Source organism: Truncatella angustata (assembly GCF_020726525.1).
Source record: "Truncatella angustata strain MPI-SDFR-AT-0073 chromosome Unknown BKA67scaffold_2, whole genome shotgun sequence".
NCBI lineage: Eukaryota > Fungi > Ascomycota > Sordariomycetes > Amphisphaeriales > Sporocadaceae > Truncatella > Truncatella angustata.
Window position 1 is genome coordinate 5,997,731 of NW_025763382.1, and position 27,067 is coordinate 6,024,797.

Genomic DNA, 27,067 nt, shown 5'->3' on the forward strand with positions numbered 1-27,067 from the left:
TTACCTATCTATGCCGTGGGGTGGAGACAAATGAAACCAATAAAGGCTCCTACATAGTTGGAGTCAATACTTCTCTTGATATCGTCACATGGTAATGTCGTGTGCATTTACTGGTACCAACCTATTCGAGACGCGATGCCTTACAAATGTAATTCAAACTGAATGGCGCGGTAAGAATGCTATTCATAATATATTTAATGTATTGCACCACTTCAAGTACAATCCTGAGCCAAACTAACCACGCGGTCGCGGCCCACATTGTGTCCTTAAGTATTTTGCGGAATATCAAAGAGGTATGAATTGTCAAGACCGAATTCGGTCAGGATTGTATAGAAACTCAACATTTGTTGGAATATATTATTCGCGGTCTCGTACGACGGTTGACTACGTAGTATAGGTAGTCACGCGGCGTGCTGGCAGTAAGCCACCACAGCCACGATGTGGCTGTCGGCAGCCAGCAGCCGTACTGGTGAACCCCTATCTATAGACCACGTACGAGGGGAAGAATCCCTTCTTCTCCTTCGTACGATAGCGCTGAATAGATCTATTTGTCGCCCAAACTGTACGGAAAGAAATGAATGGAGAAGCCATTCCACAACATTAGAAAATATATCCATGTTGTTCGTGATGCATATGTAGTTTTTGAGAGTGAGACAGCATCAATTATTTCTGTTTTATTTAGACCTAGACGATTTGCTTTACGCCTCTATGATAATCTGCCTTCGTTTAACGATGTTCTGTGGGCGTGTATAGCCTCAATTCAGCCACTTGGGCACCTGATATTCATCCAACTTATTCTTATGAAGGAACCCATCCAATAACATCGCAACTTTATCATTGTCCATATCAGCAAAAGCGATGTGTGTGCTCCCCTTTAGACCTGCATCTTCCCCTAACTTCATGACGTGTGCATTACCACCATACAGGTTGATGAGCTCCGCTACTTCGCGTGACTGCTTCAAAAACAAATATGACTCATCCCTATGATCCGACCAATAAAACATTACGGCTGCGAGCTTGGCGAGCTTTTTGAAATCATCCAATGGTACGACGTACGGCCCAAATCCTCCTCCCGAGAAAAAGGGCGTGTTGGCCGTAAAGTTTGCTCCCTCTGGAAAAACGTATCCATAGCCCTCGTAACAAATAATAGCTTTGATATTAGTTGTGTTGCTCTTCACCACCGTCATTAAGGCACGAACACCCGAAGCTGAATTAGTTATGTAGGCAATGTCCTGTCCTATCTTACCAGAATCAGCCGCGATAGCCGCCGCATTAGAGTGCAGCTGGACGTTGTCGTCGCTGTCGTACTCAACGTAACGAGCGCTTGTGGCCTGCTGCCAGGCATAGCCATCTTCTGTTGGGAATTGCACGTCCAGCCACCAGTTCCTGTAGGACGGCCCAAAGTTCCACGCTACAAAATTCCCTTCGTCTCGATACCATGGTGTGTAGGAGTCGGGCTCACATGCCCAATTAGCACGTCCAACCCGGGGGCCGTCCCAGAGATACACAGGGTAATCGCGGCGCAGAAACATGTCTTTGAAACCTTCGCCGCCGTCCCATCGGTTTTGAAAGGTTTGCGTGCTTGAGCTGTGCCACATGACTAGGCTCAGCTTTCGAGGGGTTTGCGGCAAGAAATATTCCATATAACCGTGGTCGCAGGAAAGGGTCAAGTTAGACGAAACTGGACTGGATATAGTTCTGCCCCCAATTGTGAAGCCACCGGAACGGTCAAGAATAATTGGACGTCTGTTAGTCTGTCGGCTCATTGGATTACAACATGCCGACAATACCAATAGCAGCACAACGCTTATGTGAATCGTCGATGGGGTAGCCATGGCTTTCGATGAGATCATGAGTCAAATACTTAAGGTATGGAAGACAGTATAGTATGGAGGATGTGTTAAAATCTTAAAGTTTTATCCAACCGAGATTGAAGTAGAACGTGAAATATTGACAATGTGGTTAACTTTTTATACATTCTAACTGAGGGGTAAAGTTTTCATTTTGGGGAACTGTCATCAGACGAAGCTGCATGGCCATTATGTGTAAGAGTTTTTGTACCGCTATTTTCACTCGTTTGCAGACGATGGCTGCATATTCAACGTCGCAACCGCTGCCGCCTGTGCTTTGAATAGGCAATAACACGCGAATATCCTTGAATTATTATTGTGACACGAGACGCTACAAATGATATCAAATGGAGGAGCATGATTGTGTCGCCAAGCCCATATGAGGTCCAATGAAAACAATCACGCGGCATCACATGCGTCCTGGCGCACTAGCAAACTCTCCGTGCAGCCTCAGAACATCATCATTAATATATGATTCATTTATCCACTTATTCAGGGTCGTAATTAGAGTTCAAGTCCTATATCTACAGTCCCATTGCATGTGGCTCTTCGAGCTTCTTCATTGTTACCGTTCGCAGCCGAAAATGATGTTTTTGTGAGCTGATTAGATATCCGGGTTTAAACTTGAATATATAACTAGTCAGAAAGATTCCGTTGCAAGATCAAAAGACCTTTCTCTTCACTCAAAAGTTGTTCTGCTTAGAATTCGGCTAGAAGTTCGACCGCTGACATAGGTCCTTTGTACGTTCGATGCACTGCGTCTCGATAGTGGACTGAGCATATGTATTTGCTTCGTCTTCTTTCTGGGAGGCCTTGGTGTCTTTTCTTCTAGAACTCTCGGTGATTCTTAGCTGGTAGAATAGGTGATGAGATATGCACTGGTGAGCAAGTCACGAGATATGTAGAAAACATAAGACTGTATTCTTTTACAGGGTATGCAGATCCGGTGTATCTAGATAGATGCTCAATTACTAGTAGTTACGGGAAAGAGGTGATTAATCGAAAAGAAAGGACGACAAGCACTGCATTGCCTTCGTGGCGTCCCACTCAACCAAAGACCGTTCCTTTGTTTTCACCATCTTCATTTGAACCATATCGCCGCTTGTTCCACTTCACTTAGAAGTTGCACCCTCGTCTTCCATAGTTCTTCTACAGGAACATCTATTCCCCATTCATCAAAGAAACTTTCATCTAATTACTTCTAGTAGATGGTATCAAAAGCCTAGCTCTTTCGAGCGGCATAATCAAGCCAAAAACGGCCCGTCTCCTAGCTTTCTCGTATATACGCGGAGATAAGTAAAGAACCGGGACTTGCGACTTCTTCTACCTCTTCCATCGCTAAAAGCTAGGTCTTTAGCCGTCGTTTATGAACGCTTTCCTAACCCTAAATGCCATTATTCTATATCTCTGGTACGTTAAGTAATAGCTATTAAGGCGAGTCTAAGACAAACTGCGTCGGCCACACGTAGACGAATTCCTAATCAATAGCGCCGAGAACCTGGTCATTCTCATTAATCAGAACGTTAGCTAGTCTAAAATCATCAAACCAGAAGCGAAAGAGCCGAAACCATCCGGCGCTGGTAATATCGCTTACGCGTGCTTAGAGTGGTTCGACTAGTCATCTTTAGCAAACCCAAACTTCGACATTAATATCTAGTCTTATAATCATCCTCCGATAATACCATATCGTTATGCTGCAAAAGTATTGTTGCTATATGTATATTGGCTAATACTAGGTATTACTTATTAGTAGTCTAATATATAGTCCCTCTTAATGGAAAGACTAATTAGGGGATATTAGAAAGTTGAACTATATTAGTCATATTGAGAGTAAGAGGTCGCCCCATTATGTAATATTATCCGCGGCTTGTTTCGACGAGAGCCCTGATACGCGGGAGGAGTAGGTTGTGCAAGCTGTTGTATACACCGTGCCATCTTGACATACAACCTTTTAAGCTTAATTTCGGAAATGTTAGGTTACAAAACGGGCGTTCCGTTTAGGTCCTCGCGTAGATTTACCAAAGCCTGGACCATGCCTCGTCGGGAACCAAAACTTTGAATAACCATGAATGGCCCGATTTCGGAATCAATGCTAGAGTAAAAGACCTTCGGAACTGGGAGTTGAGGATATTGGCTGATGTACGCTGCCTTTGTAGCTTTTGCTAGTGTTTTCTCTTCCGGAAAACTGCCTGGTTAGGGCAGGGTAGACGAACGAGAACATAGTCCTGTCGTGCTGCTATGACGGATATATGTGCTAAGATATGTTCTTATAGAAAAAAAGAAAAATGACCAAGGAGAGAACGTCGATAGTCTGATTGTGGAGGACGTAGGGATCTGTAGTATATGAAGTGGTAATTTAACGAGCGAGCATTTATGGTCTGGCTGGTGGGCTTTTGGCGTAAAACGCAAAACTGAAGCGTGTTGGTTCCAAGTTTACAGTCCGACTAACAACCCACACCCCCCCATTCCTGTTGGCATTATTTTTGGTATTTTATGCTGGCTGGTCGGGAACAGCCCCCGCGTAGAATACCGTGGCAATTTTTGCCGCGCACTTCTTCCCATGCTTACTCTTGACCAATTGAAAAAAAGAACAAAAATGAAATAAAAAGGCAGATGCCGAATCATTCTACCCAAGTCAGGGTCCCAATCAGCTACTGTACAAACTGATCCGTTCAAAGCTGGCTATTATAAACGTGATCAACCACTCCGGAATGAGAAACGAGTTACCAACGATAATAAAACGCAGGGCATGCCGCCAGAGCTGAATCAACTAGTAAAGATCATGAAGAGTTCGTAGGTATGGTATGAAGGACAAAACTTCCTCAGGTTTAGAGATCACGGACCACTACTTGGTGGGGATCCAACCAACCAACCTCCGCAAAATCATCTGCTTCGATGCCACTCGTCAAAGATTACTAACTTCGCACACAACCAGCAGGCGACCATCTAGGCCGAGACCAAAGATGGTTCAAGGTGGACGTAACCTGCACTTGAGTGGAAGACGCCTGAGCCAAGTCCGTTACCATCATGACGGAGTTGGTATGGGATATCAAGAGACTTATAAGGTGCGCTATTCGCGTTAACTCGATGAGAATAGCCGTGTAAAACCTGACTCCCAATATTAATGCATTACGCTAGTTGTATATGGCATAGAAACAAATACTATATAAAGCGCAACGAGCTTTAAATAAAGAAGACGAAACGAGGGTGAGACGCATAATCGTCCCGGACCTCAGGAAACTAGTCTTTGAGAATGTGAAGCGGCCGATTTAAAGAGAGAGAAGAATTGGTTATCTCTCTAGTTCCACCGTCCATCGTACACGGATAAAATCAAGAGCTTCGATGGCATAAGCTACGCTTTGCGTGCTGTTCAGCGGAACTCTCTTTGCAGGCAAATGTTCCTCGAAAAGTGTAGGATGTTTGTCGCAGTCTACAGAGAACGCTCAACTTGCTTTAACACAGAAGATAGATAGGAAATCATCGTTGGTGCTATGCACCCCTCGACTGGACTGATCTGAGGAGTTGAGTGACCAATATATGGCATATCCTGTGAGCCCAACGGCTCATGTAATAGTCGGGGTCTTTCGCTCTGTTCAAAATATCGCGCTACGTCTTGACCAGGCAGAGGTATCACACGATAAGGAATGGAGCTATATAGAATGTATTTATGGACTATAATAGAGCGTATTCATCCTTAGCGGGGCTGGTTGTTGGCGTTGGTGTTTAAGATGGGACGGCCTTGCCTGGGAACGAAAACATCTGCTATGTTCTGTGAAATGGAGGGAAGCTTAGGATATTTATTATTTGAGTGTCGTAGCCATCCTCTAAGGATTGTTTTCGGATTTGTGATGGGTATTTTGTCGTTGGTCGAAGGAAATGTAGAGGATAGAGTAACAGCATAAGCTACCTCTATATCTACATCTTGGCCCATTCCTTTTAGCCAGTTATAATAGTCGATTACAATCCTCCAGTAGACCATTCAGGCATAGTCGACATGTTAGGAGAGAGCAGAGCCACACTAGTGGTATTAGTAGACGCGATTCTTGGAGACGAGTAGTTGAAAGGCTCGGAGACAAATGGTGGCATGGATTCTCTCTCGAGATTCCAAGGGATGTTTTGGAGAGGTTATTACTAATACCACTGAAACGGTTATTTTAACACTACGAAGATAGAACAAGACTGTTTGGCTGAAGGTTGAGAAGAACGAACTGAAGGCCACCGAAAGATGATTAAAATTCGTGGCGGGCAGATCTTAATACACTTAGGGGACATGTATTGGATAAGCTTAGCTGTCCGTCTCTCCTGTGACTCATATATTAGGTGTACCTGGACTTCCGTCACGGTTCTGATAGCCTCGTAATTAAGCTGTTCTGTACATAGAACGGTGACTCTTCACTCGCCCATGGCAAACTGCACCTGGTATCTCATAGCCAGGATATTTTCACTATGGAGCCTGACTTGTCGTTGGACCTTCAGTGGTCTGATTTATCTTCATATTCCTTTATCCGTAGTCGGCGATGCAGATTACGCGAAAATAGAGCATCCCACAAGACATCTGTCCGGGGATCCACTTCGAGACTTCACCCAGCCCTTACTGTTTTTTCAATCTATATATCGTTGTTGAGACTTGCTTGGCACACTTTTGGGATATTGATACATGTTTCCTTCCATGGAGAGGCCTGTACAAAAGTTAACAAGGTGGGGAAGTGGCCCGTCTGGTTTACCGGATCTGGATAATTTGCTTAGTGAGTCTAGTGTTGAGACGGTGTTGTTACAACTCATCGCACACGCCATCCTCTAAGCCAGTGGAGCTGTCTGAGTGACGATGGCTAAGCTCATTTCGGAATCTCGGGTCCGAATTACTAATATAAGATTGGCTCTTTACTGAAAGGATGAGGAATAATAGCGATCGTAAAACTACGTTTCGCACCGTGAACTTTTGATATTTGTATGAAATTACTTATTTAAGCGACAGAAAGTAGAGGATTTGATCTGTTTCTCAGACTACATATCCATCTTGCATTCATCCGGCGTACATCCTCCATTCATCTGCAGCTATATACGCGGATCGCTTCAATTATGGACCCTTACCAACTACTCACGGAAAGATTCACCCTGGACAACAAACCTTTACTTTTATCTGCCACCTTTAGCTTTGCAATCGGATATTTGCAGTATGTCTACGCCATCAGGCTCACACTACGTGAGGGAAAAGGTCCGATACCTTTCTGGATGCACCAATTCTACCTCGCTCACGACTCTACATGGGCTTACCTATTAAACGGAGCCGCTTCTCGACACGATGAGCACTGGTTCCTCCGGGGTACTTCAACTGCACTTCTATTGTGGACTTGCCTGGAGGTCTTTTGTATCCACAGGAGCGTCTTCAAAGACCGTGAGACTACGTTCTCGTCTTTACTTGGACCTAATTCTTCCTCGAGATCTGTACTGCAGTATACGATTCTCATGCAGCTTGGGATGTACTCTATCGTCGTGCTCCTCATATTATTGATAGGCGAAGGGTGTCTTATGCAATGGTTCTGCCTCACGAATGTTCTTATCGTTATAGGCCCAATCCATGAGTACTTGCGGCGCGGTTCGAGACAAGGACTATCTTTAGGGTTTTGTTTGGTCAATGTTGCCTGTGTTGTGTGGACGTTTACACCTTTCAGCTTTTGGGTGCTTTCTATTCCGGAGATATTCGATCAGCGTGCCTATTACACCATTGGTCTCATCCTTGGTCTTTGCAGCATATGGGCCTACCTCATTGTAGCAAGATATCCCCCCAAAACACCCAGAAAAGACGGGAAGGCCCCGATCTGGTAGTAAGGTATTGTCCCTGCGCAAGAGCGCACACAGTCTAAATACTCCTGCGCTATCGACATTCTCATGTACCGCACAATGCCAAACATAAAGTCCGCGTCAATGACTGGCTTGACAAGACTTTAAGTTTGAAAATCTTCGGAATATTATAATTTTTATTACATACTAAATTTATTATAGTTATTGATCTTTCAATTAATCCTTGTTTGTAGGTGGTCGTTTATAGATGACCAAGGCCATTGCCCACGTTTCCCCTGCTGTATCATCTTAACTTTGAAGACTCATTACACTAAACTCATAAGACAATCCTCTAAGGCGCTAAGCTCTACCACAATGTGAAAGAAATGGTAGCCTATAGAGACAGCATGGTTAATATCAATAATCCCATCCCCGTCGATGATATCAACATACGGTACATGACCGTCTTTAGCGCCTCTGCTGCTTGACAAATAGTATTGACAAAAGGACTACGCTTACCTCCTCTACACTTCAAGGTTGACATAAGTATTGCGACCATTGGCCTGGGCCAACTTGCGGCCATGTAATAGTCGCTGAGGCGAATCTCATTCAGTTGGTCGGCTGCACGTTGGCCAGGGATATAGCACACTATTTATACCTAGGCAAGAAGCACTCGCCAGCATCGAAGCAATCATGTGTTTGGACAGGACTAGGTGTCAATTTTCAACTACTGTGTAGTCGATATGAGTGTGTCAACATTAAGAAAGTTCTATCTATTCGCGATAATACATGTGCTGCAAGTTGGGTCCCTAAATACTGTTGGTATATCTTATGTCCCCACAACCTGGTTCTTCGTCTTATACCAGAGATTTCTAGATTGTTACCATTATTATGAATCAGTTTCATTGTTGCTTATGGGAAGCAACGATAAAAGCTGTTTGCAGTCGTTCGGTTTGTCACTACAAAAGGTTCCTTGCAAGTTTCAGTGCTAGTATTAACAGACTTGTAAGCAATGTCTTTATCTGCGTCGTTGTTCGCGTCCTCGTTCATGTCGTTGTCAGCCACACTTTTCCAAGGGCGTCGAACCTGGCTCAGCACCACCAGAACTGAAGGACTTGGTAATTTCAAGACTATTTCTCCTAATGGTCCCCACTCCTATAAAAGAGTTAATGTGCAACTATTAGCCCGTAACTAACGAGTTAGCGCTGTCAACAAGCCTACTAAGCAAGCAACGAGAACTCGACTTCAAATTGTTGTTCTTTCAAAGCGATCCACAACCTTCTATCGCGAAACATTTCCCTTGAACTATAGGAATAATTAATTGATTAAATATACGCCGTGCCGCCAGACTTCTTTCTCTAAAAGCCTCTGAGAAATCCAATTTGCGTAATTTGACCGCGGACGTTGTGGTTATGCCGCGTCCGTTGCTCATCAACTGCATAGACACTATATCTCAATACCCCCTTCATTCCTCACGTGGACGCAAGCAGTTTCGACAGAAAATTATCGAAGGTTTTGGTGGGTTGCGAATATGGCGATGTATACGACTCCAAATACAAGGTCTCAGGCAAGTTAGGCTTTGGCACCACGTCCACAATGTGGCTAGCTCGTAACCTCCGGTGAAATTTTCAACCCGTAGCATGAATAGGCAATGACTGATGGTTGTAGTGAGCACGTGCATGTGGCACTCAAGGTATATACTCGCCATGGAGGGAATAGAGGAGAGTTCGGGATCTACGATAGTTTGAGCAAGGCAAACCGTTCACATCTCGGTTAACGCCCTGCCGTCATGTGCGCACACCCTTGGACACGTTCATACTCAAATACCCCAGCCGTAACCACCGCAGTCTTGTTCAAAAACCAATGTGGGATAGCTGGAGAGCTTTGCTATACCACAACCCAAGCAATCGATCTACAGAGCCTCTTTTGAAAGCGGACCTGAAACACATCCTTTTAACTCTTGACTATCTACATACTGAGTGTAAGCTCGTCCATACAGGTGCATAGCATTTTGGTTAAGTGATTTTAATGAGCTGACCCATCAACTGCAGATATAAAGGCCGACAACATCCTGCAAGAGATTGTTGATGAGAGCATGATTGACGTATTCACCAACGAGGAGATGGAAGCGCCTTCGACACGTAAAATCATGGACGAGACGCCAATATACATGACTCGACGCTTTCAGTTGCCGAATATTTTTGGTGGTGTGGTGCTGAGCGACTTTGCTTCCGCCGCAGTAATGGAAAAGAAATCATGATGGGCAGCCAAATGTCTGCCGATCGCCAGAAGTAATGTTGAAGACTGAATGGAGCTACCAATTTAATATATGGAATGTCGGAGCCATGGTTCGTATCAGACTTTTGTCGATTTCCTTCCCATTCCAGTAAGTACATGACGATGCTGAAAATGGTATGGTAGATATGGGAACTGTTCGAACTATTGCACCTTTTCACGGCAATAATCCAGATGGCAAGGGTACTCGACGCGAGCTCATCTTGCCGACGTGATTGGCTTGCTTGGGCCACCGCCAGTAGATGTGTTCCAGAGCGGTTTAAGGAGTAGGGAGTTCTTCACAGAAAGGGTAAAGGTTACCGGGTTATTACTGGCCAGGCACCGTTGCTAACCATCTCATGAATGGGGCAATAGAAAGCTGAGGTGCCCATACCGCAAGGCACATGTTTGGGACAGTCAAAAGAATACCTTGAGGGTGAGAATAAGAATACATTTCTTGCCTTCGTTGGCTCTATGTTGCAATGGGGGCCAAAAGACCGGCAGAGTACGAAACAACTTCTCCAAGACCCGGGCTCAATAGCATAATAGCTTGGATAGAGCAGCGGTCCCAGAAACAAATGAGAAGCCAAGGATACAATTATTGTGAATTATAAATGCGCCTACGTGACAAATTTTGAAAAGCCCAGTACTCCGTACAGCTTCTTATTATACTCTCCGTTAGACTAGACTAACTAGTAGATGTTTTGTACATAAAGATCTATTCGTTCCCCCGTCATCCACTGCTAAACCTCAAGGCGAGGAGGCTAATGCACTGAAATGCCTTGCGCCTACAATCTTGGCGAGGGAGGTTACAATCTGTAGCTCTCAATTCCAGCGTCTTATCTGCACTCGGCTTTGTAGGATTGTTTACAATCGGCTATATTCAACAGAGCGACCGCTGCCGTCCAATCCCCCGCAGCATCTGCCTTTGCCTCAGCATCGGCTGCAATTCAACCAAAGAAGCCTGCTCAGAGCTAACTCTGCCCCGCTGAATCGACCTTCAACTCGAAGTCTAGTACCCGTAGCACAGTCTCGGAGATACCCTGCCGAGCCCGCGTATATGGCCATCGACGTAGAAGCGGTGCTGGAGGCAAAATACCCCAGCCAAGGCACACGCCAAGCGCGTCGTCAAATACATCAGCTCCAAAGTTCCAGACGCCAGCGGCATCCTGTACCTCGAAGGCCGAGCGAATGCACTGCCAGAGGACGGAGATGACCCCCCCACCCTCCTTTCCCTTCTGATAGTGTGATTAGCGCAAAATGCGGACACGCCAGAAATCAGAAGGTTCGACGTGAAACTTATTGATTACGATCCTTTCGAGATCTGATAATAGTAAGTGTTGTCTATCTTGGACGATGTTTCGACTCAACTTAATTTCTCGAACGTCATGAACTTGGGACCATATTGCGCGACCCAAGGGCACGGCTAGAATGCTTGTAAATGGATATTACCGAATTAGATTTCGGAGACAGATTCATCACCCTCCTGTGATATATTTATCTTGGCCCACTCATAAAATCTACTGTCCTCTACTTTCTTCATCTCAAAGTATGCCCATGCTTCTCTTTGTTAAGCGTGGTTCGTGCACAACGGTAGGTATCTGTACTTGAAAACTGCGCACCAGGCGCATCCTCCTCTTCAGAAATTCCAACGTAACTGTTCGAGTTCCGGTAATAATCTGACCACTAATATCTCGAACGCGTCCGGCGCCTCGTATAGGTTGGAATAACCGGATTTGTTTTTGAGGCCTGTTTCCAACGATGATCTTATAATTCTGCTTACTTGCGGTCCGAGCTTGCCTACTACATCGGAACTCAGCAGGTAATCTTTTCGAGTTCAACTTTCGAATAACAATAAACATGGAGCCTTTGCTTTCTCAATTGACTCTAGGCTCACGGGGAGCAAGGGTAGTCGTCTGAGTGGGTGGTGGGTTGGAGTCGGCACAGGTCGTACTCTATCAGGACCCTTAGCAACACTGCCCACGAAGTATGCTGTTTACTTTGCCCTACTTTGTTATCTTTTTTGGCTTCAGTCTTGGCCTTCTTAGGGGTAAGGTGGGCAATGACAATGGGAGTCTCTGCTTGACGCTTGAGCGAAACAACTGGCTTCTTCAGAGGTCTGACTTCTGACCGTGAGACGTTTGGTGCTGACGCGATAAATGTGGGAGGTTTCGAAGCCGTGCTGGAGGATAAGTTATATGCTGTGTTAGCAATGCCTTGTGGTGAGACACAAATTGGCTGTTCGGTTGGTGTGGTCAAGCGTTTCCCAGAGGCAATATCGATAGGGTGGTTCTTGAGACAATTATTGATGCTTCTGTGGATATTTTCCAAGCTGGAATGCTGTTGTTTGATAGATTCAATGTGGTGTTCAGGCAATTCCTCTTCTTGGGCCTTGAGGATTAACCATTCGCGAACCTGGAGTGCCTTCGCCGTCTTAGTATAGAGGTCTGTTAAAACTTGGTGTAACTGATTCTCAGCAAACCAAACGTTCCTCCTGGAAAAATCGTCAAGTTTCTCGGAAGTGGCCGACTTCTGGGCGTCTTTCAACTGTTGAAACTCGTCTATAAAGCTGACATTGGGCTGAGGTGGCGTGGCCATGGCGAACTTAATTATGTGTTATATGTCAGCGGCGACGATAATGGAAGGAAGAAATACAGACTCATAAATTAGAAAAGTGACCCTTCTTATAGAGAAAATGACATCCTGCCCGCCCCCTAGCACCAACAATGAATGGGTGGTGCAATTTACCCCCACATGAAACTGCCTGAGGTAAAGAGTAGGGTAGTGTCATCATTTGTATTGGTATTGGCCGTTCCTTACTGGTCGTAGGACTATCTGACGTGTATACTGCTAAATACCACTCCGGGAATCTTCCAAGGAATAGTTCAACTAGAGACATCCTTTCAGACGTTGTATACCACTCGTTCCTTGCGAGAAATTTTGTAGCCGCTCTGGTTGGTTGAGGTTGGTTGAGGGGTGGCTATCTGTCTAGCTTCGAATTTTATTATTGGGCCTTGCCGCCATGGCGTGAGCCCCGGGGTAACATCTTACTTTCGAACGTGTTGTTTCGCGTGGACCTAAAGGTCCGCACTAGTTGATGTGTATAGAAACATGCACACAAACGATTTTGCAGCGCGAAACCATGTATGAGTGACAAGTATTCGGCGTTTTGCCATTTGACGCGACACGGGTTGCATTGGCTATGGTGTAGGTAAGGCTTGACAAATCACTAACAAAATCACCAACAGCTACTGAGCCGAACTTCAACTCGGTGTATACATAAACCCCTTGTAATGACAAGTCTCATGCTGTGTGGAATACAGTCCCTAGATCACAAGCGGAGGTGTGGTGCACATCTGTTTGTTCTATTTTTCTTCGAGGAAGGATACTAGCCATCCGTTTCTGGTGCACAACCCTGTTTCCGACACTGCCTCAAAGCCGTTGCACAACAAGAGCCGCACGGGACTACCCACCGTAGGCGTGAATTAGTTTGCTTGTGCGTCTTGCAATCGTCGATACCAAATTGCAGTCTTCAGGATCTCATGGGCCCAATGCTTCGCATTACTCTGCACGAGATAACAACTAGTTCTGGTGGTAAGTTGCGGAGAGCAACCATATCTGACCCAGCGTCTTTTCCCAAGCTTTGAATTCTGGCATCTGCTCCATCTTGCTCTTGCTTCCATTGGTAAATCGTACGAAGACTTTGGAGTTTGCTTGGGTGCGTGACATCTGAGACAACGCGGCTGCTTCACGTGTTGGCCAATTCTCTAAGCAGCAAAGATGCCTATCTTAGCAGCGTGCTGCATGGCAGGATCTTGCTGCTCTTCGTGGAGATGACTCCCATCCCCGACGTCTGATGAACAGAAAGTGGTGTTCGTTCATGTTTGGGCTTCAGGGTCGAGCGCAGGCCCAGCAGTTAGGGCGAGATGAGATACGTATGAGATGAATTGAAGCTGGAAGTGATGTTTGTTTCCAGGGTGCTCTCCACCTTTGGCAACCATGATCTTGGTCGGTTGGAGTGAGAGGAGCAAATCCGGTGTAATACTCGGTACATAGTAATATATATCGAGTGACGCTGGAATGTACACAGCTACCGAGGCTCGAGCGAGTTTGGCCATCATGAGTGCGCTAGCCAGGGGTGGGGGACCTCAGCCAGTGAGCGAGTGACGGTGACAGCCCCATAATGATGCTACTGTATGTCAGACGTAGGTTAACGTTAGGTACCAACCGGGAGCTGCTAACGCAACTCCTCTGCCAGGCACTGATCTGATCGCATGACCTGCCCCAACAACCGCTAGGTTACACTATTTCCGTCATTGTCAACAATAAGCCAACTCGTGCGTCGGTCGTGTTTTTCTTCTGCAAATCTACTGCCTCTGCTCCTCGGATCCGGAAGCCGGCGGTTCGTTTTCATATTCATATCCAGATCATATCGTCTTATCCTGTTGACTCGGTGCACCCACTGCCTCGACATTGCTGCAGCCAAAGCCGACGACGTCATGGCGCCACCTGCCGAGATATCCATCCCCTCGACATCACTGCACACACCCACCGACAACTCCAGCCCCTACACTCTGTACAACATCACATTACGACTGCCCTTGCGTACGTTCGTAGTACAGAAGCGCTACTCGGACTTCGCAACCCTCCAACAGAACCTGCAGTCGCTAGTCGGCGCCGCCCCGCCTGCGCCCCTTCCGGCAAAGTCATGGTTCAAGTCCACCGTCAAATCACCCCAACTCACCGAAGACCGCCGAAGGGGCCTCGAATCCTACCTCCGCGCCATTGCCGAGTCGCCTGACCGACGGTGGAGAGAGACAGCCGCCTGGAGGCAGTTTCTGCAGTTGCCCGGCATAAACAGCGCCGGGAACAGCGCCGCTTCTGTGAGAGCTGGGGCAGGTTTTGGCATACCCAACAGGGATGCCGCCAACGCTGCCGCCGCCCAGGATCCCGGCACGTGGCTCGACCTACACAAAGAGATGAAGGGCGAGCTGCAAGAAGCTCGCCGGTGTCTTGCGAGACGGGATGGCGCCGCCGATAATTCGACCGCTCTCGAGGCTGGCGCCGCCGCTAAAAGAGCCCTTGTCAAGGCTGGGGGCCTGCTGATTGCCCTGCTGGATGGTCTCAGGGCTATACAGGACAGCAAGAGGCTAGGAGACGGCGAAATCAGGCGCCGGAAGGATCTACTTGCAGCTGCTAAGGTCGATCGCGAGGATCTAGACAAGCTTAGCAACTCTATCGCTGCTTCCGCCAAAGCAGGGACCGGTAGCGGCATGCCATCTGCGAGCGACAAGGCAGCACTGCTGGGCCACGCACCGAGGACCGGCGGTAGAGTGCTTGGAGCGCCGTTGCCCGAGACCGAACGGACAAGAGAACTGGACAACCAAGGTGTTGCACAGCTACAACGACAAATGATGAGCGAGCAAGACGAGGATGTCGATAGTCTTGCCAAGATTGTCCGGAGGCAAAAGGAGATGGCTTTCGAAATCAACCGCGAGATTGAAGAGCAGAACGAGCTTCTGGATGAAATGAGCTCCAACGTCGACCGCATACAGACCAAGACTGATATCGCAAAGAAGCGTGTCAAGAAGATCAGCTGACCGCACTTCATTGCGGCGCTCATCTTCAGGGCCATCATCATACTGGCAGAAGTCATGGTCTGGGCGCTTGAGCTGGGCGCCGCGGCCCTGGGGTGGTCTGCCTGGTGCATCCAAGTTATCCTAATGCTTGTGCATCAGGTCAGATATCACTGATTTGGACGAGCTGAGTAACTTTTTTCACGTTACTGATCATTGCAAGCGCTGTTGTTTTCTTGGGGCAAGATTGTAAACTAGGGCGCATGAATATTTGGCACATGATACCATTAGATGGGTGGGGATTAGGCGCAGCAAGCTATATATACTATTTAATCATGACAATTCAATACCGATAACATGTTTCTACGACTGCTGCTGCACACTACCAGTTATAACTCATACATCTCCAAGGATGATAGCCGCCGCTCGATCAGCAAGTGCGTAAAGGGTGGCAGTAAGATGACCACTTATCTGCAGAGGTACGACCGATGCGTCAACCACCCGCACGTTGCGCGTGCCGTACACTCTCAGCTCCGGATCTACTACACCTCCTAGCTCGCGCGACATCATTGCTGCTGTAGCCAAAGCGTGATGGTTGGGCGACACTGAAAAAGAAAGAAGAAAAAATATCAGCGTTCGTGTAGTGGTTCACCTCCGAGAGAACTCCTTACCTGTATCCACAAGCCATGCTTGCCATTGCTCCTCCGTTGCATTTCGCGGAAGCACGGCATCGCCGGGCAACGCGTACCCAGTCACCAAGTCACTAAAGGGTTTCTGATAAAAGAAGTCCTGCGCTACCCGAAACATCCCAGCCATCATTGTCGTGTCAAAGTCAACCAGCAGGTACTTCGGGTCAATGACTGGGTTGTCGATCTCTTCGGCGGACTTGAGATGAACACTACCCCTGGAGAACGGCAATAGAGGCCATCCGACGTTAACCACGTAGCTGAACCCGTACAAGACGCCGAAGGAGGTCAATATCTCCCCGATAGTGACGTTCTGGTTGAAGATGAGATCGTGCTGGACTTCGAATACTTTCAGTACGGCTTCGGCATCAATGATGCCCCCGTTCGCGGCTGAGACCTGCGCCGCCCAGTCGGAAAGATTCGCCTTCGTTGCTGCTCCCAGACTAGCTGTCTGGTCGCCAAATATGTCTTCCGCGTTGATGAAAAGGCCAAAGGGGGTTACTGTGCCGGTTGAGTTGGGAAGGTTTGCCGTGTAGCCTAACGCGTTGAGAGGCTGCTCGATCAGGTTCTCCCCCACTCCTGGCAAGTCAATCTTGGTGTGAATGCCCAACTTCGTAAGAGTTCTGCCAAGAATCAGTATCGGTCTCGAGAGCCACTGTTCAATCTCTGATCACGAAGCAGCCTGTAGATCTCCGGTGACTTACTCATTGTGGCCGATGCCCGATGACTCCAGTATCAACGGGGAGCGCATGGCACCAGCCGATAGAATCACCTCCTTTCGCGCCTGCTGGATTACACTCTCACCATCTGCCGTCAGATATTCGACTCCGTCGGCCTCGAAGTCGTCACCATCCTTCCAAATAACCCGCTTTACTGTTCCCTGTATGATTCTCAGGTTGGTCCTTTTCTCAATTGGGTGCAAGAAGGCTCGTGCAGAGTCCTCCCGAATATCCGCATCTCTGTCCAAGGTGTACGGCCAGATACTGATGCCCCTGATATCTCCACCATTCGCATCCTCGTTGAAAGGGAATCCAAGTCCCTCCCAGGTTTGGCGCCATGGCTCGTGCACGCTTCCGTTGTACAGCTCGAACGGATATCCCGTGGCCAACTCCCCTTCCAGTCCATGAAATGCCGGGTTCCAGCCCGCGCCGGCCGACAGCTGAGCTGCCGTAGGAATCTCGAAATGCTCTACGCCCTTGTAGTGCGGCCACAAGGCATCCCAGTTCCACCCGGTGTTTCCCAGGGCCTCCCAGGCATCGATCTCAGCACGGTCGCCCCGAAGATACGTCATACCGTTGATGGTGCTGGTGCCGCCCCATGCTTTGCCGGCGTGGTACTGCATGTTCCGGCCGCCGAGGCTGGCCTGGGGGATGATGTCGTACGCCCAATCGATGGATGTGTTGAAGGCCGTCATGAATCCAAGGACTGATGTCACATTTGGGTTGGACCGCTGGTCAAGGCCGGACTCAATCACTAAGACGGTCGTAGTGGGATCAGCGGAGAGCCGGTTGGCGACAACAAGGCCGCAGGTTCCCGCGCCCGCTATAATGTAGTCGTATTTGTCTTGACATCGACATTGCACCACGCCTGCCACGGCTATCATGAACGAGAGCGAGCACCACATCTTGAGAATCCGAAGAAGTAAAAATAACCGTCCGACAATAGGCGTCCTGAAGTGGGAGGCGGGATCGACCAACTACAACGGGCTCCGGTCATAGGTTACAGTAGCACGACAGGAGCTAAGTTAGGACTTTGTCATGTTGCACTGCTGCAGATTTATAGGCAGCCATTTCGGACTCTCTCTGCAGTGCAGCAGGGATTACCACTAAACAACAAGCCTCTTTTTGGAGCCGAATGAAATGTACAGCTGATCGTTGTCACTGCAGTACGGACATCGCTACCAAAAGTGTTTGCCCGCCAAGAGTGCGTACCCTGGCGGCTGTCTGACGGATCGATAGACGATATCCCCAACTGCCGGCAAAACGGCCCGTTAAATGTGATTCTTCTGGGGGGCTTGGTTAGTGATCCTGGTGCGTCGTAGTGGTTGCTGTTAGTGAGCTTCCAGCAGATTTAGCGCTTGAGTGCCTAAAGACAGTACCACCCTCAGCTGATATCAGACTGCCAGCAGCTGTCCACACAGTCAAGTACTATAGGCAGGAGACTGATGTACTATAGCTACCTCCCGCATAGGGCCGATTGAATGCTGACTGCATTACTTCGAAATACCATTTCCGCCAATTAGTTGCGTGTTCATCAGCCACGAGCGTTGTGATTCCATGTTTCCAGGCCCCTGGAATTTGGAGATGCGATGCGGGGAACGGCCCAATCAGAGCTGAGCAACCAGCCGGAGGGCAACTTGGGTACCTTGGGAGCAAGGATCCGTGGGAGATCTGCGCCTAAATGACGGAACCCCACGCAAAAGTGGCACAGTGGCTTGCGCGGGAGCACGGCTCGAGATAGCGCCGTGAAATGGCGTCGTGCCAGTGACAAAACATTTACGGATTTTTTGCCAACCCAGCTTTAAGGGGCCGACCTCATCTTATAATCAAATATCATAATATGAGCACAAACTGACCCCGGGCATTTCCGTTACCAACTACGGTCGACCCCGTCACGCCATATAACGTAAGAAGACACACACCCAGCAACGTTTAATTAAAGCTCATGCAACTGCTGATTGGGCCGGCATGAACCGAAAGGAAGGCGAGCGAACATGGTTCCCGCTTATCAAGCCAAGCCAGGTTCAGTTGGGAGGGAAAAAAAAATATATTACATGTCGTACGGTTTGCCCAGAAGCCGGCCCTCTTTTCCATCTTCTTCCTCCTCTTCTCCCGCGAAACATGACCCAAGAGGATGCACAAACCGCCATGCTCAAAGAAAAGCGCAGCTGGGACATTGCCGAACTGAGAGCGCAGCTATACTGGGAGGTGCTGCCGGCGGACATTGGGCCCATTCGCCAGCTGCTGGAGAATTATAGTGGCGTCCCGCCCGCGGAGGTGGACGCACATATCCTTGCAATAGTAAGCCAGCCCACGAAGCCAAACCACAAATAAGCAGCGAAAAGGCAGTCTGGGCAGACTAGGGGGCCCCTGCCGCTAGGGGGGGGAATTGTTTGAAGGATCTTTCTGTGTGATCAGCAACTGACCTGGAATAGCGCGAGAGACTCTGGCAGATCAAGCCTTACGGCTGTATTGGAAAGTTCAGGTTCCTGCAACTGGACTTCACCTCGGATCCGAGGTACCAACAGGCCCTTGCACTCTTGAAGAGGAGGTTCTCCCGTGATACACTCTTGGATCTAGGGTGCTGTGTCGGGCAGGTGCTGCGACAGCTGGTAGACGATGGCGCATGCTCCAGTCGGCTCTTTGGCGCGGATCTCGAGCCGCGGTTTGTGGAAATAGGCTACGAATTGTTTCGGGACAGAAAAAAGCTGAAGTCAATGTTCGTCGCAGGCGACGTTCTTGCGGGTTCGGAGGACGACTCGCCGACCAGAGATCCGCTCAAGTTGCTCGATGGCAAGATGACCGTAGTGCACGCCACAAGCTTCTTCCACCTCTTCGGATGGAATGACCAGATCAGAGCAGCGAGGAGGATAATACGGCTGCTCAAGCCGAAAGACGCGAACGTTTTCATCTTCGGACGACAGGTGGGCTGTGTGGATCCCGGTAATCAACCTGGCCCAAAAGGGTATCAACGCTTCCTACATAATGCCGAATCATGGCAAAGCATGTGGGATCAGGTAGGCGAGCAGACGGGCACCAGATGGAGGGCCGAGATGGACATCATCCCCGATTCACACAACTCGGGGTTAATAGGCGCCGATGTCTATCCAGAGGGCTTCAACCGGATCAGGTTTGGCGTTCATAGGGCTTGAACATCACGAGACACGACACTGTACATTTACGATGCATACTAGCGCGGGCGGGGTTTCGCAATCGCTTGATTGAGGTTATAATCGGCCATTGTCATTATGGAACGAAGGCGCTCTTTCTGAGGCTCCATCTAAACCAAGGGGTTGGACTAAGAATAAGGAGAGTCTGATAATGGTTGATGCGGAAGAGGGATTCAATTATTGTAGACACATTTTTTTAATTGTAACATCCCAGCAACATGTGGTGACCGGAGGATAAAGTTATCTCGTGGGCTTCTGGACAAGCTCGTCGAGTGACGCGAGTATGCAAAGTTCATCACTGGTCGCCTCCGTAATTCTTCTTGACCTTTCACTGTATGAACTCCACACAAAAAGCGCCATACCAGCGATAATTTGCGAATACAGTGCTCAAGATCATGGTTCCCGTTTGACCTTGAGACTGCAGTCCTCGGATACTGCTTGAGATCTACTCCTTCGCAGCCACGTGCACTCGCGCGCGAGCATCTCCTGCTGTGGCGCGGCCAATGATATGAGTCATGTAACAATGCCGGTAGCGAATGTCTTTTGTATTCGCCGCTAAGACCGGAACTATAGCAGCTACGGCTTCGGTGCGTTGACTACACTCGTAGAGAACGCCATGGCGCCCAAGCTCGGTTGTCTCTGACCACCTCTGTGCGCAGGCGTGCTGAAAGAGGATGCATCCTATTAAATCTTGCTAGTTGATGTGATGCGACGGTGGTTTAGTTACTTCCTCCGGAACACTATGTACTGAGCCTGGGCATAACTGTAATGTATATTGCCTCCTCAATATGTACGATCGCAAGCATGAGTGGTGCATCTTGAGTAGGGCATGCTTATAACATGCACAATTTGTACCGCAGCCAATTGCGCTCTTTCCCCGTTTCTCTTTTATGAAAATTCAAGTTCTACCAATTCACTCTCCCCCGTGCATGGTCGAAGATGGTCGTAGGAAAATCCGCATACACCCAAACAAGGCTCAAAAGATAAGCTCCCAGAATGCGGCTTTGGGAATGAAGACCAGCGTACCTCTGAAGACGAAGCCCGATATAGATGAACATCACTCTGCTGAGGTACCCTGGCTGATAGCCATCGTACGTCCGGCACGCCAGCAGGGAATGCCACTGCCAATCAATGTGGACCTCGTCTGCGGCACCAAATATGGCGTACATGGAAAGACAAAATCCGAATGCGTTGAAAAGCTCTTGTGTCAAGCGCTCTTTGGAGTGCCCAGCTCGACGCGGACTCGGGCAAGTGACCAAAGCGGCCATGATTGATATGAATATGACCCGGAAGGCATGATTCAAATAGAGACGAGGAATTGGGCAGCTTGCAAGAAATGTGCCGAAGACAATCTGGCCGAGCAGAAGCGTGCGGGTTCTCCTGGAATTCAGCAACCTCGTGAGAAGGTTGGACCACTTCAAACCGCCATTTTCCGGGTTTGTGGCTGTTCTGTTCTGATACGGGAGTAGGCTACTGTGATTTTCATCGTCGAAATCTTCTACCCCCTCCGATGAGTCTGGAGGCTGCCTGACGATATAATCTTCGGAAGCTCGCGTGACATCGCGTCCATGGGACCTTGTTATGGACTGCATGACTTTTGGTAGAGCTTGACGGCAGTTGTATTTCAAAACAGCGATAAAAATGGATGGATTTAATTTTTTAAGGTTGGCTAGTCACGAGATAAGATGCGCCCCCATCCCTCTAACGTTAGCCACCTACATGGGTGCGGCTCGAATTTGGTCCACTAATACAGTTGGGGTGAAGTGCTACACGAACGGTTCGAGGGAAAACAACCCAAAGAAAGAAAAGGTACGACAATGATAATTCCCAGATTTCATCTCTGCAAAATATGGTGGGTATAAAACACAGGTCTAATCTAGTGCAAAATCTATTAAAGAGAATAAAACACGACTTCTCCAACTACATTAATGCGCGTGCAACTATGAACCGGGCAGGAGAAATACCGCTCAATCAGGGCAAGCCAATCTTTTGGAGTAAAGCTTGGTAGTAGGCCTGTAGACGAACGAGTTAGCGCTTGCTCCTGACAACAAGAACGACGGAATCAAGGTGCAAACTCACGCTGTCAGCTGCAGCACCTAGTGCCTTAGGACCAAGCTTTGTCATCAACCACGGTGGCTGTATCTTCTTCACATTGAAAGTCGCATCTTCGTCCTTTACTGCCGAGTTAAAGATGACTTCTTTTGGCAAGACGGCGTTGATTGTCGCAGGTCTACCAATACCAGCAAGATCGCAGCCTCCTTCACGTACTGCGGCTTCCAGACCTTGCCTCGTTCGGAAACCTCCAGTCACCATCAAAGGCACGTCAGGAACTTCCCGTCGGATCGCGTGTGCGAACTCGAGGAAGAACGCTTCACGAGCTTTCGTGCGTTCCGATTTTGGCTTCTCATCATTGATGATACCTGTGTTCATCTGTAGTCAAGTTTATTAGCATTCGCGGTTTGGTAGTATGGCACGTGTACCATACCGTTGGGTTTTCATATGATCCACCACTGATCTCTAAGAAGTCAACACCAGCGGCTGCGATGAGCTTCACCTGTTCTCTGCAAGCACTAAATTCCTGTGGTGACTGGTGATCTGCTGAGTTCAATTTGATACCGACGCAGAATCCCTTAGGGGTTGCTTCTCTCATGGCCTTGACTACTTCGACAACAATCTTGGCTCTTGCAGCTGGCGAGCCACCATAGTCGTCCGTCCTCTGGTTGGACTTCTCAGAAAGGAATTGTGCCAATAGATACCCATGCGCGGCATGGATCTCTGCACCAGCGAATCCTGCCTCCGCAGAAAGACGGGCCGTCCTGGCGAAGCGCTTGACTACATCGTCAATATCTGTCTTTGTCATCTCCTTAGGTGTTCCGAACACGACGGAAGTGACGATTTTTGATACCAGTCCAGGACCAAAATCCAACGGTATTGCACTAGGGGCGAGGTTCTTTGCGAAAAACCCCCGAGAGCCTGCGCCGAGAGGTGACTGTCTACCCGGGTGATTGATCTGAACTACTGTCGGCGTGCCATGCGAGTTGCACACCTTGGCCCAGACTTTCCAGGCCTCCAGCATCTTGGAATACTCGATGTTTTCGTTAAAAACAGTGTCTCCAGGAGCGCCGAGGTACTTTGTATCGATTTGGACGTTCCCTAAGATGGCAATTAGCTCATGTACCGTCAAGCGCTTTGGAACTGTTCACGTGCCGGTCAACACCATGCCCCAATTGCCCTTCGCCCATTCCGCATACGGTCGATTACTTTTGTTGTTTGGCAATCCCTGTTTGTCTGCCATCTGTTCTGCCATGGCGGCATTGGCAAGCCGATTGGGCAGCGTCAAGCCGCATGACAAAGTGAGAGGCTGCGCAATGTGTAAATCTGCCATCGTGGTTGTTGTTTCAGGTTATCTCCGAATTTCTACAGTATGAATGGTCGCAGCACACGCATATATACTATTGCAGTAGGAACGTGGACAGCATGAGATTACAACTAACGCAGTTTTCTGTCGTCCAATGTCACAATTATTCAGCATTCTTTGGCATTCCTCACGGGATGATCCCGTACGTTAAAATCTCCGTACGGTCTTGCGGCGTGAAACGTGTATCCGCGGCGGCGTCAAGTTGCGCCGATTTCACTGCGCTGTCGAGCAATTTGGGATTAAGTTAGCACGACGAAGTCACTCTAACTATTTCAAGACGTCACAGCCGATTCCCGATATCCGAGAGAAAAGTGTCCGAACAGCGAGAACCGGTTAGTCATAAGCGTGCAAACTACAAACCCCTTGATTATGTCGTGAACACCGTAAATTATCATGAGTCCCTGATTCCAGATGACACGATTATCAAGCCGAGATCACAGTCGCATTGCGCCCGATATTTCTGTACTCAGTAATGGAAAACCAGGACCGATGCCTCCTCGCGATGACCGCTCGAACTCACTCTCGGGAGTCGCACCTTGAACTTCGAAGCTGCACGCCTGCACCAGCAAACATCGTTCTGATATCGCATTAAACATTGTTGCCATTGCAGTCGAGAGTGCATTCCAGCGCAGACATGAAGGCTCTATCGGCATACTTATTTCGTGCCCAACCTTCGGTTGCAAAATTAGCGTTCTAGAGGGCACTAGCTCCGCGCAACCACTCGACACCCACATAAAGGACGCGATGGTCCAAATATGTATATAGGTTTGAAACGTGTATTATTAACGTCAGATCTCTAGATCAAACCCAAACTGAGCAACTCAGGCCAGAAACGCCCTTATCATGAGATTAAGCCATGGGAGATGGTCTTTTGCGACGCCCGCCTCCTCGGCGAGTCGCAATATACGGGCGAGTGAGCATCTGGCCTGGAGGCAAGTTTCAGCGGAGCGAGCCTACGATGCTCATATTTCTTCGCTCATATTGCCGGATAACACGATTAGTTTAATTTCTTGAGAAAACAATCTAGTAATACACTCACTTTGATGGTCTTGAAAAGGATAAAAATGTTAAAAGGAAGAATGACTAGTGGTCCGTAAACAAAACCTAGGGCTAGATAGAAGATTCTGACAATGGATATCGTAGATGCTTTCTGTGATTTGGAAAGTAGTGTCATCATAACATACTTAGCATCATGTTTGGTCAAGGCTGTCGTATCTGTGCTGGCGGGTCTATGGATCGTAATCATCACTATGACGAGGTTCCTAGCTTGAACTATAGTACTATAGAACCAGGAGACACTACTATCCTGGATTTACGTCCAGTATTGTTGGTATAGAATGTGTCTATTGCCAGAGACGTACAATGAATGACAAATATCAACACCGGGTACGTACAACGCCCGTTCATAGTGATCTTAGGCCGAGGGGACTACTAAAGACAGGCTAGCTACCGCCATGCTCACCTATACTTACCATACTCACCCACTCTCGCCTACTCCCACGCCTTATATAGTTTGGCCTAGTGTAAGGTGCACTAAGGCTGACTAGCTATGTAGCTAGGCACGCTCCTATTGGGTCATTTGAGCTGGATTCGACGGCCGTGGACCTTAGAAACACCAATGCAAAGCGACACCACCGATCAGAACGTTTTTCATGTCTAATATAGTCAATAGTGCATTTATCTACACCAACATCACTACTACATGGGCTTTGATAGGTTTCAATTTTCAAGCTTCATAAATTGGACGGTCTTGGCAAGCTTGAATACGTAATATACTGAACTACCCGGCTTATCTCACGTCAATACCGTTTCGTCCACACTACCTATTTCTGTTTCATGCTTGTCGTTCGAGTCGACCCCTAAGCAGCAAGCTTGCCTGACTTCTTCGCATTGTATGTCGCAATCGCATCCATCAAAGGCGGGCTCAAGGCATCAAAGGTCTCCAGGCCTAGTTTGTGGAACTGCTCTCGAACTTGAGGTGTTTCGCTTGGCGAGAAGCCCTGCTCGATTATCGAACTGACAAACGCGGCGAATTGAGGCTCTTGCCACCCCTTCGTATCACTGAGTTCGGTGTGTACAAAGTCCAGTCCCTTGAACGGATGGTCCTGGACGATGCGGCCATACAAGTGAACTCCACACTCGGAGCAAGCATTGCGTTGAATTGCCGCATTTTCGTCGATGATGTGTAATTTATTTTCATTGGCGGTCACCTTCACCTTCTCCTTGGGAACAACGCCAACGACTGAGAAAAGTGCACCGGTAGGTTTCCAGCACTTGGAGCACCCACAAGCATGGTTGTGGAGAACATTGCTATCGACTGTGACTTCGACTTTGTCATTGCTGCAGTGGCAGTAGAGTTTGCCTCCGGGAAAGTCGGGCTGGCCTTTTTCTATGCCGCCATCGATGGAGGGATGAAGATGTAGTGGCATTGTGAATGGGTATGCTGGACAGCTTCTTGGAATAGTGAATCGCCCAGAATGACTCTGATATCTATGAGTCGAGCGTAGGAATATGATGGTGATCGTATTCGTTTGGTTACAATTAAGCTCCTCGCGTTTCTGTTTATAACTTGATTATTTGCCACACCTAAGAGAATTGCGCAATTTCCAAGCCGGCATCAAGGGGAAATCTCGGGCTTCTTCGGAAAGCATTCCACATGTCCATCTCGAGATTGACCAGAGTTGTATAGTTAATAAATGTGCTTTCGGCTTAGATCCGATCACGTGAAGGCTTCCCTTTTTGGGATAACATATCCAGCTCCAAGATCTACGAGGGTTGTCATCCTGCGGGACGGTCAATCTCGACAATTCTCTAATTTGGTCTTTAAGACACTTGTTATTGTGAGACATATTATCGAGTCAGGACCCCGCCTACCAACGTATGTTACGAAAAGTGTCAGCGGGCGATATCATATTCCATATCATGTATACTCTAACTTGTGGTCCTCCGTCACATACGGTACCATAATAGCTCAGAGTGTTCATCAAGGTCAATATTTAGTGTCAAATTCATGTTCAAGACGATTCAGTCTCAGCCAATCCAAGCCATTCGTAAACGTAGTTGCCAGAATCCTCAAGTTGGATGCGACATCGGTGTGGATAAACGCTTTTATCCGGCAGCGATAGTTCCAGGGCGTTCCGAGAACAAAGACGGACCCAGTAGTCATGTATCCCGGGCCTAAATCTTGTCGTGAGCAATTGTACAAAAGGCCCTAAGTAGTATTAATCGCAATAGAGTGTTGGTCCGGTCCACTTACCGAGCGGGGTTTTTTTCTGGCGGCTTGCCTCACCGGTCTCAGCTCGCCTCGGTAATTCAGGACAAGAGCGTATCTCGGCAGTTCGTTGCACTTGGCAAGGGCATGTCAAACCCAGTTACTACAACAAAGTTCTGTATGTGTGGTCGGCCAGTTGGGTTACATGATACAGTCATTTATGCACACGTTTGTGTCGCAGCACAGTTGCCCCACTCAACGATTACAGGATACATCCCGAGCCTTTGAGGATATACAGCTGTTGCGCCCGCCGACGCCAAACCCATTTCGTCTTTTCCATCCTTACCTAGCGCGGCCTTCTTGCCATTTCTTAAAAAAAAAA

General features: G+C 48.1%; 11 protein-coding genes across 11 annotated transcripts; 4 read left to right on the plus strand and 7 right to left on the minus strand.

Annotated features, from left to right (window-relative positions):
- Nucleotides 1-755: 755 nt before the first annotated feature.
- Nucleotides 756-1,766, minus strand: BKA67DRAFT_512700 (uncharacterized protein; the record flags this gene model as incomplete). Its single annotated transcript, XM_046097497.1, has 1 exon — nucleotides 756-1,766. One exon carries the CDS (start codon nucleotides 1,764-1,766, stop codon nucleotides 756-758), a length of 1,011 nt encoding a protein of 336 aa, XP_045962305.1.
- Nucleotides 1,767-6,800: 5,034 nt separating this feature from the next.
- BKA67DRAFT_620170 (uncharacterized protein) lies at nucleotides 6,801-7,839 on the plus strand. Its single transcript, XM_046105470.1, has one exon. The coding sequence runs from the start codon at nucleotides 6,930-6,932 to the stop codon at nucleotides 7,674-7,676; it is 747 nt and encodes a 248-aa protein (XP_045962306.1). The 5' UTR covers nucleotides 6,801-6,929; the 3' UTR covers nucleotides 7,677-7,839.
- A 683-nt stretch (nucleotides 7,840-8,522) lies between these two features.
- BKA67DRAFT_591216 (kinase-like domain-containing protein) lies at nucleotides 8,523-10,451 on the plus strand (the record flags this gene model as incomplete). The annotated part of the gene is made up of 9 exons (XM_046104686.1): nucleotides 8,523-8,636; nucleotides 9,144-9,250; nucleotides 9,300-9,324; nucleotides 9,381-9,630; nucleotides 9,683-9,870; nucleotides 9,935-9,979; nucleotides 10,053-10,063; nucleotides 10,101-10,215; nucleotides 10,281-10,451. The coding sequence occupies 9 exons, from the start codon at nucleotides 8,523-8,525 to the stop codon at nucleotides 10,449-10,451; spliced, it is 1,026 nt and encodes a 341-aa protein (XP_045962307.1).
- A 428-nt stretch (nucleotides 10,452-10,879) lies between these two features.
- BKA67DRAFT_673882 (uncharacterized protein) lies at nucleotides 10,880-12,503 on the minus strand (the record flags this gene model as incomplete). Its single annotated transcript, XM_046108744.1, has 3 exons — nucleotides 10,880-11,143; nucleotides 11,528-11,708; nucleotides 11,803-12,503. 3 exons carry the CDS (start codon nucleotides 12,501-12,503, stop codon nucleotides 10,880-10,882), a joined length of 1,146 nt encoding a protein of 381 aa, XP_045962308.1.
- A 1,644-nt stretch (nucleotides 12,504-14,147) lies between these two features.
- Nucleotides 14,148-15,822, plus strand: BKA67DRAFT_557096 (PX domain-containing protein). Its single transcript, XM_046102222.1, has one exon. It carries the CDS (start codon nucleotides 14,405-14,407, stop codon nucleotides 15,503-15,505), a length of 1,101 nt encoding a protein of 366 aa, XP_045962309.1. The 5' UTR covers nucleotides 14,148-14,404; the 3' UTR covers nucleotides 15,506-15,822.
- Nucleotides 15,823-15,877: 55 nt separating this feature from the next.
- Nucleotides 15,878-17,770, minus strand: BKA67DRAFT_513018 (glucose oxidase; the record flags this gene model as incomplete). Its single annotated transcript, XM_046097527.1, has 3 exons — nucleotides 15,878-16,086; nucleotides 16,153-16,790; nucleotides 16,872-17,770. The coding sequence occupies 3 exons, from the start codon at nucleotides 17,768-17,770 to the stop codon at nucleotides 15,878-15,880; spliced, it is 1,746 nt and encodes a 581-aa protein (XP_045962310.1).
- Nucleotides 17,771-19,034: 1,264 nt separating this feature from the next.
- Nucleotides 19,035-20,038, plus strand: BKA67DRAFT_513754 (uncharacterized protein; the record flags this gene model as incomplete). The annotated part of the gene is made up of 2 exons (XM_046097599.1): nucleotides 19,035-19,187; nucleotides 19,322-20,038. The coding sequence occupies 2 exons, from the start codon at nucleotides 19,035-19,037 to the stop codon at nucleotides 20,036-20,038; spliced, it is 870 nt and encodes a 289-aa protein (XP_045962311.1).
- Nucleotides 20,039-20,961: 923 nt separating this feature from the next.
- On the minus strand, nucleotides 20,962-21,648 carry BKA67DRAFT_656306 (uncharacterized protein; the record flags this gene model as incomplete). Its single annotated transcript, XM_046106919.1, has 1 exon — nucleotides 20,962-21,648. The coding sequence occupies one exon, from the start codon at nucleotides 21,646-21,648 to the stop codon at nucleotides 20,962-20,964; it is 687 nt and encodes a 228-aa protein (XP_045962312.1).
- A 52-nt stretch (nucleotides 21,649-21,700) lies between these two features.
- BKA67DRAFT_557103 (NADH:flavin oxidoreductase/NADH oxidase) lies at nucleotides 21,701-23,844 on the minus strand. Its single transcript, XM_046102223.1, has 4 exons — nucleotides 23,264-23,844; nucleotides 22,542-23,209; nucleotides 22,136-22,486; nucleotides 21,701-22,069 (listed from the first exon to the last, which is right to left on the minus strand). Exons 1-4 carry the CDS (start codon nucleotides 23,439-23,441, stop codon nucleotides 22,028-22,030), a joined length of 1,239 nt encoding a protein of 412 aa, XP_045962313.1. The 5' UTR covers nucleotides 23,442-23,844; the 3' UTR covers nucleotides 21,701-22,027.
- Nucleotides 23,845-24,295: 451 nt separating this feature from the next.
- Nucleotides 24,296-24,949, minus strand: BKA67DRAFT_533254 (uncharacterized protein; the record flags this gene model as incomplete). The annotated part of the gene is made up of 5 exons (XM_046099668.1): nucleotides 24,296-24,400; nucleotides 24,514-24,598; nucleotides 24,659-24,746; nucleotides 24,869-24,902; nucleotides 24,947-24,949. The coding sequence occupies 5 exons, from the start codon at nucleotides 24,947-24,949 to the stop codon at nucleotides 24,296-24,298; spliced, it is 315 nt and encodes a 104-aa protein (XP_045962314.1).
- Nucleotides 24,923-26,223, minus strand: BKA67DRAFT_557106 (putative glutathione-dependent formaldehyde-activating enzyme). Its single transcript, XM_046102224.1, has one exon. It carries the CDS (start codon nucleotides 25,901-25,903, stop codon nucleotides 25,334-25,336), a length of 570 nt encoding a protein of 189 aa, XP_045962315.1. The 5' UTR covers nucleotides 25,904-26,223; the 3' UTR covers nucleotides 24,923-25,333.
- Between the last annotated feature and the right edge of the window lie 844 nt (nucleotides 26,224-27,067).

What these genes read in the sequence shown, in the direction of transcription:
- BKA67DRAFT_557106 (XM_046102224.1), bottom strand. Translation starts at nt 25,903, where the DNA reads ATGCCACTACATCTTCATCCCTCCATCGATGGCGGCATAGAAAAAGGC.
- BKA67DRAFT_557103 (XM_046102223.1), bottom strand. Translation starts at nt 23,441, where the DNA reads ATGGCAGATTTACACATTGCGCAGCCTCTCACTTTGTCATGCGGCTTG. An exon ending in TTGGGGCATGGTGTTGACCG is followed by an intron (nt 23,210 to 23,263) that starts GCACGTGAACAG and finishes TTGCCATCTTAG; the next exon opens with GGAACGTCCAAATCGATACA. An exon ending in TAGGTGCTGCAGCTGACAGC is followed by an intron (nt 22,070 to 22,135) that starts GTGAGTTTGCAC and finishes GTTCGTCTACAG; the next exon opens with GCCTACTACCAAGCTTTACT.
- BKA67DRAFT_620170 (XM_046105470.1), top strand. Translation starts at nt 6,930, where the DNA reads ATGGACCCTTACCAACTACTCACGGAAAGATTCACCCTGGACAACAAA.
- BKA67DRAFT_557096 (XM_046102222.1), top strand. Translation starts at nt 14,405, where the DNA reads ATGGCGCCACCTGCCGAGATATCCATCCCCTCGACATCACTGCACACA.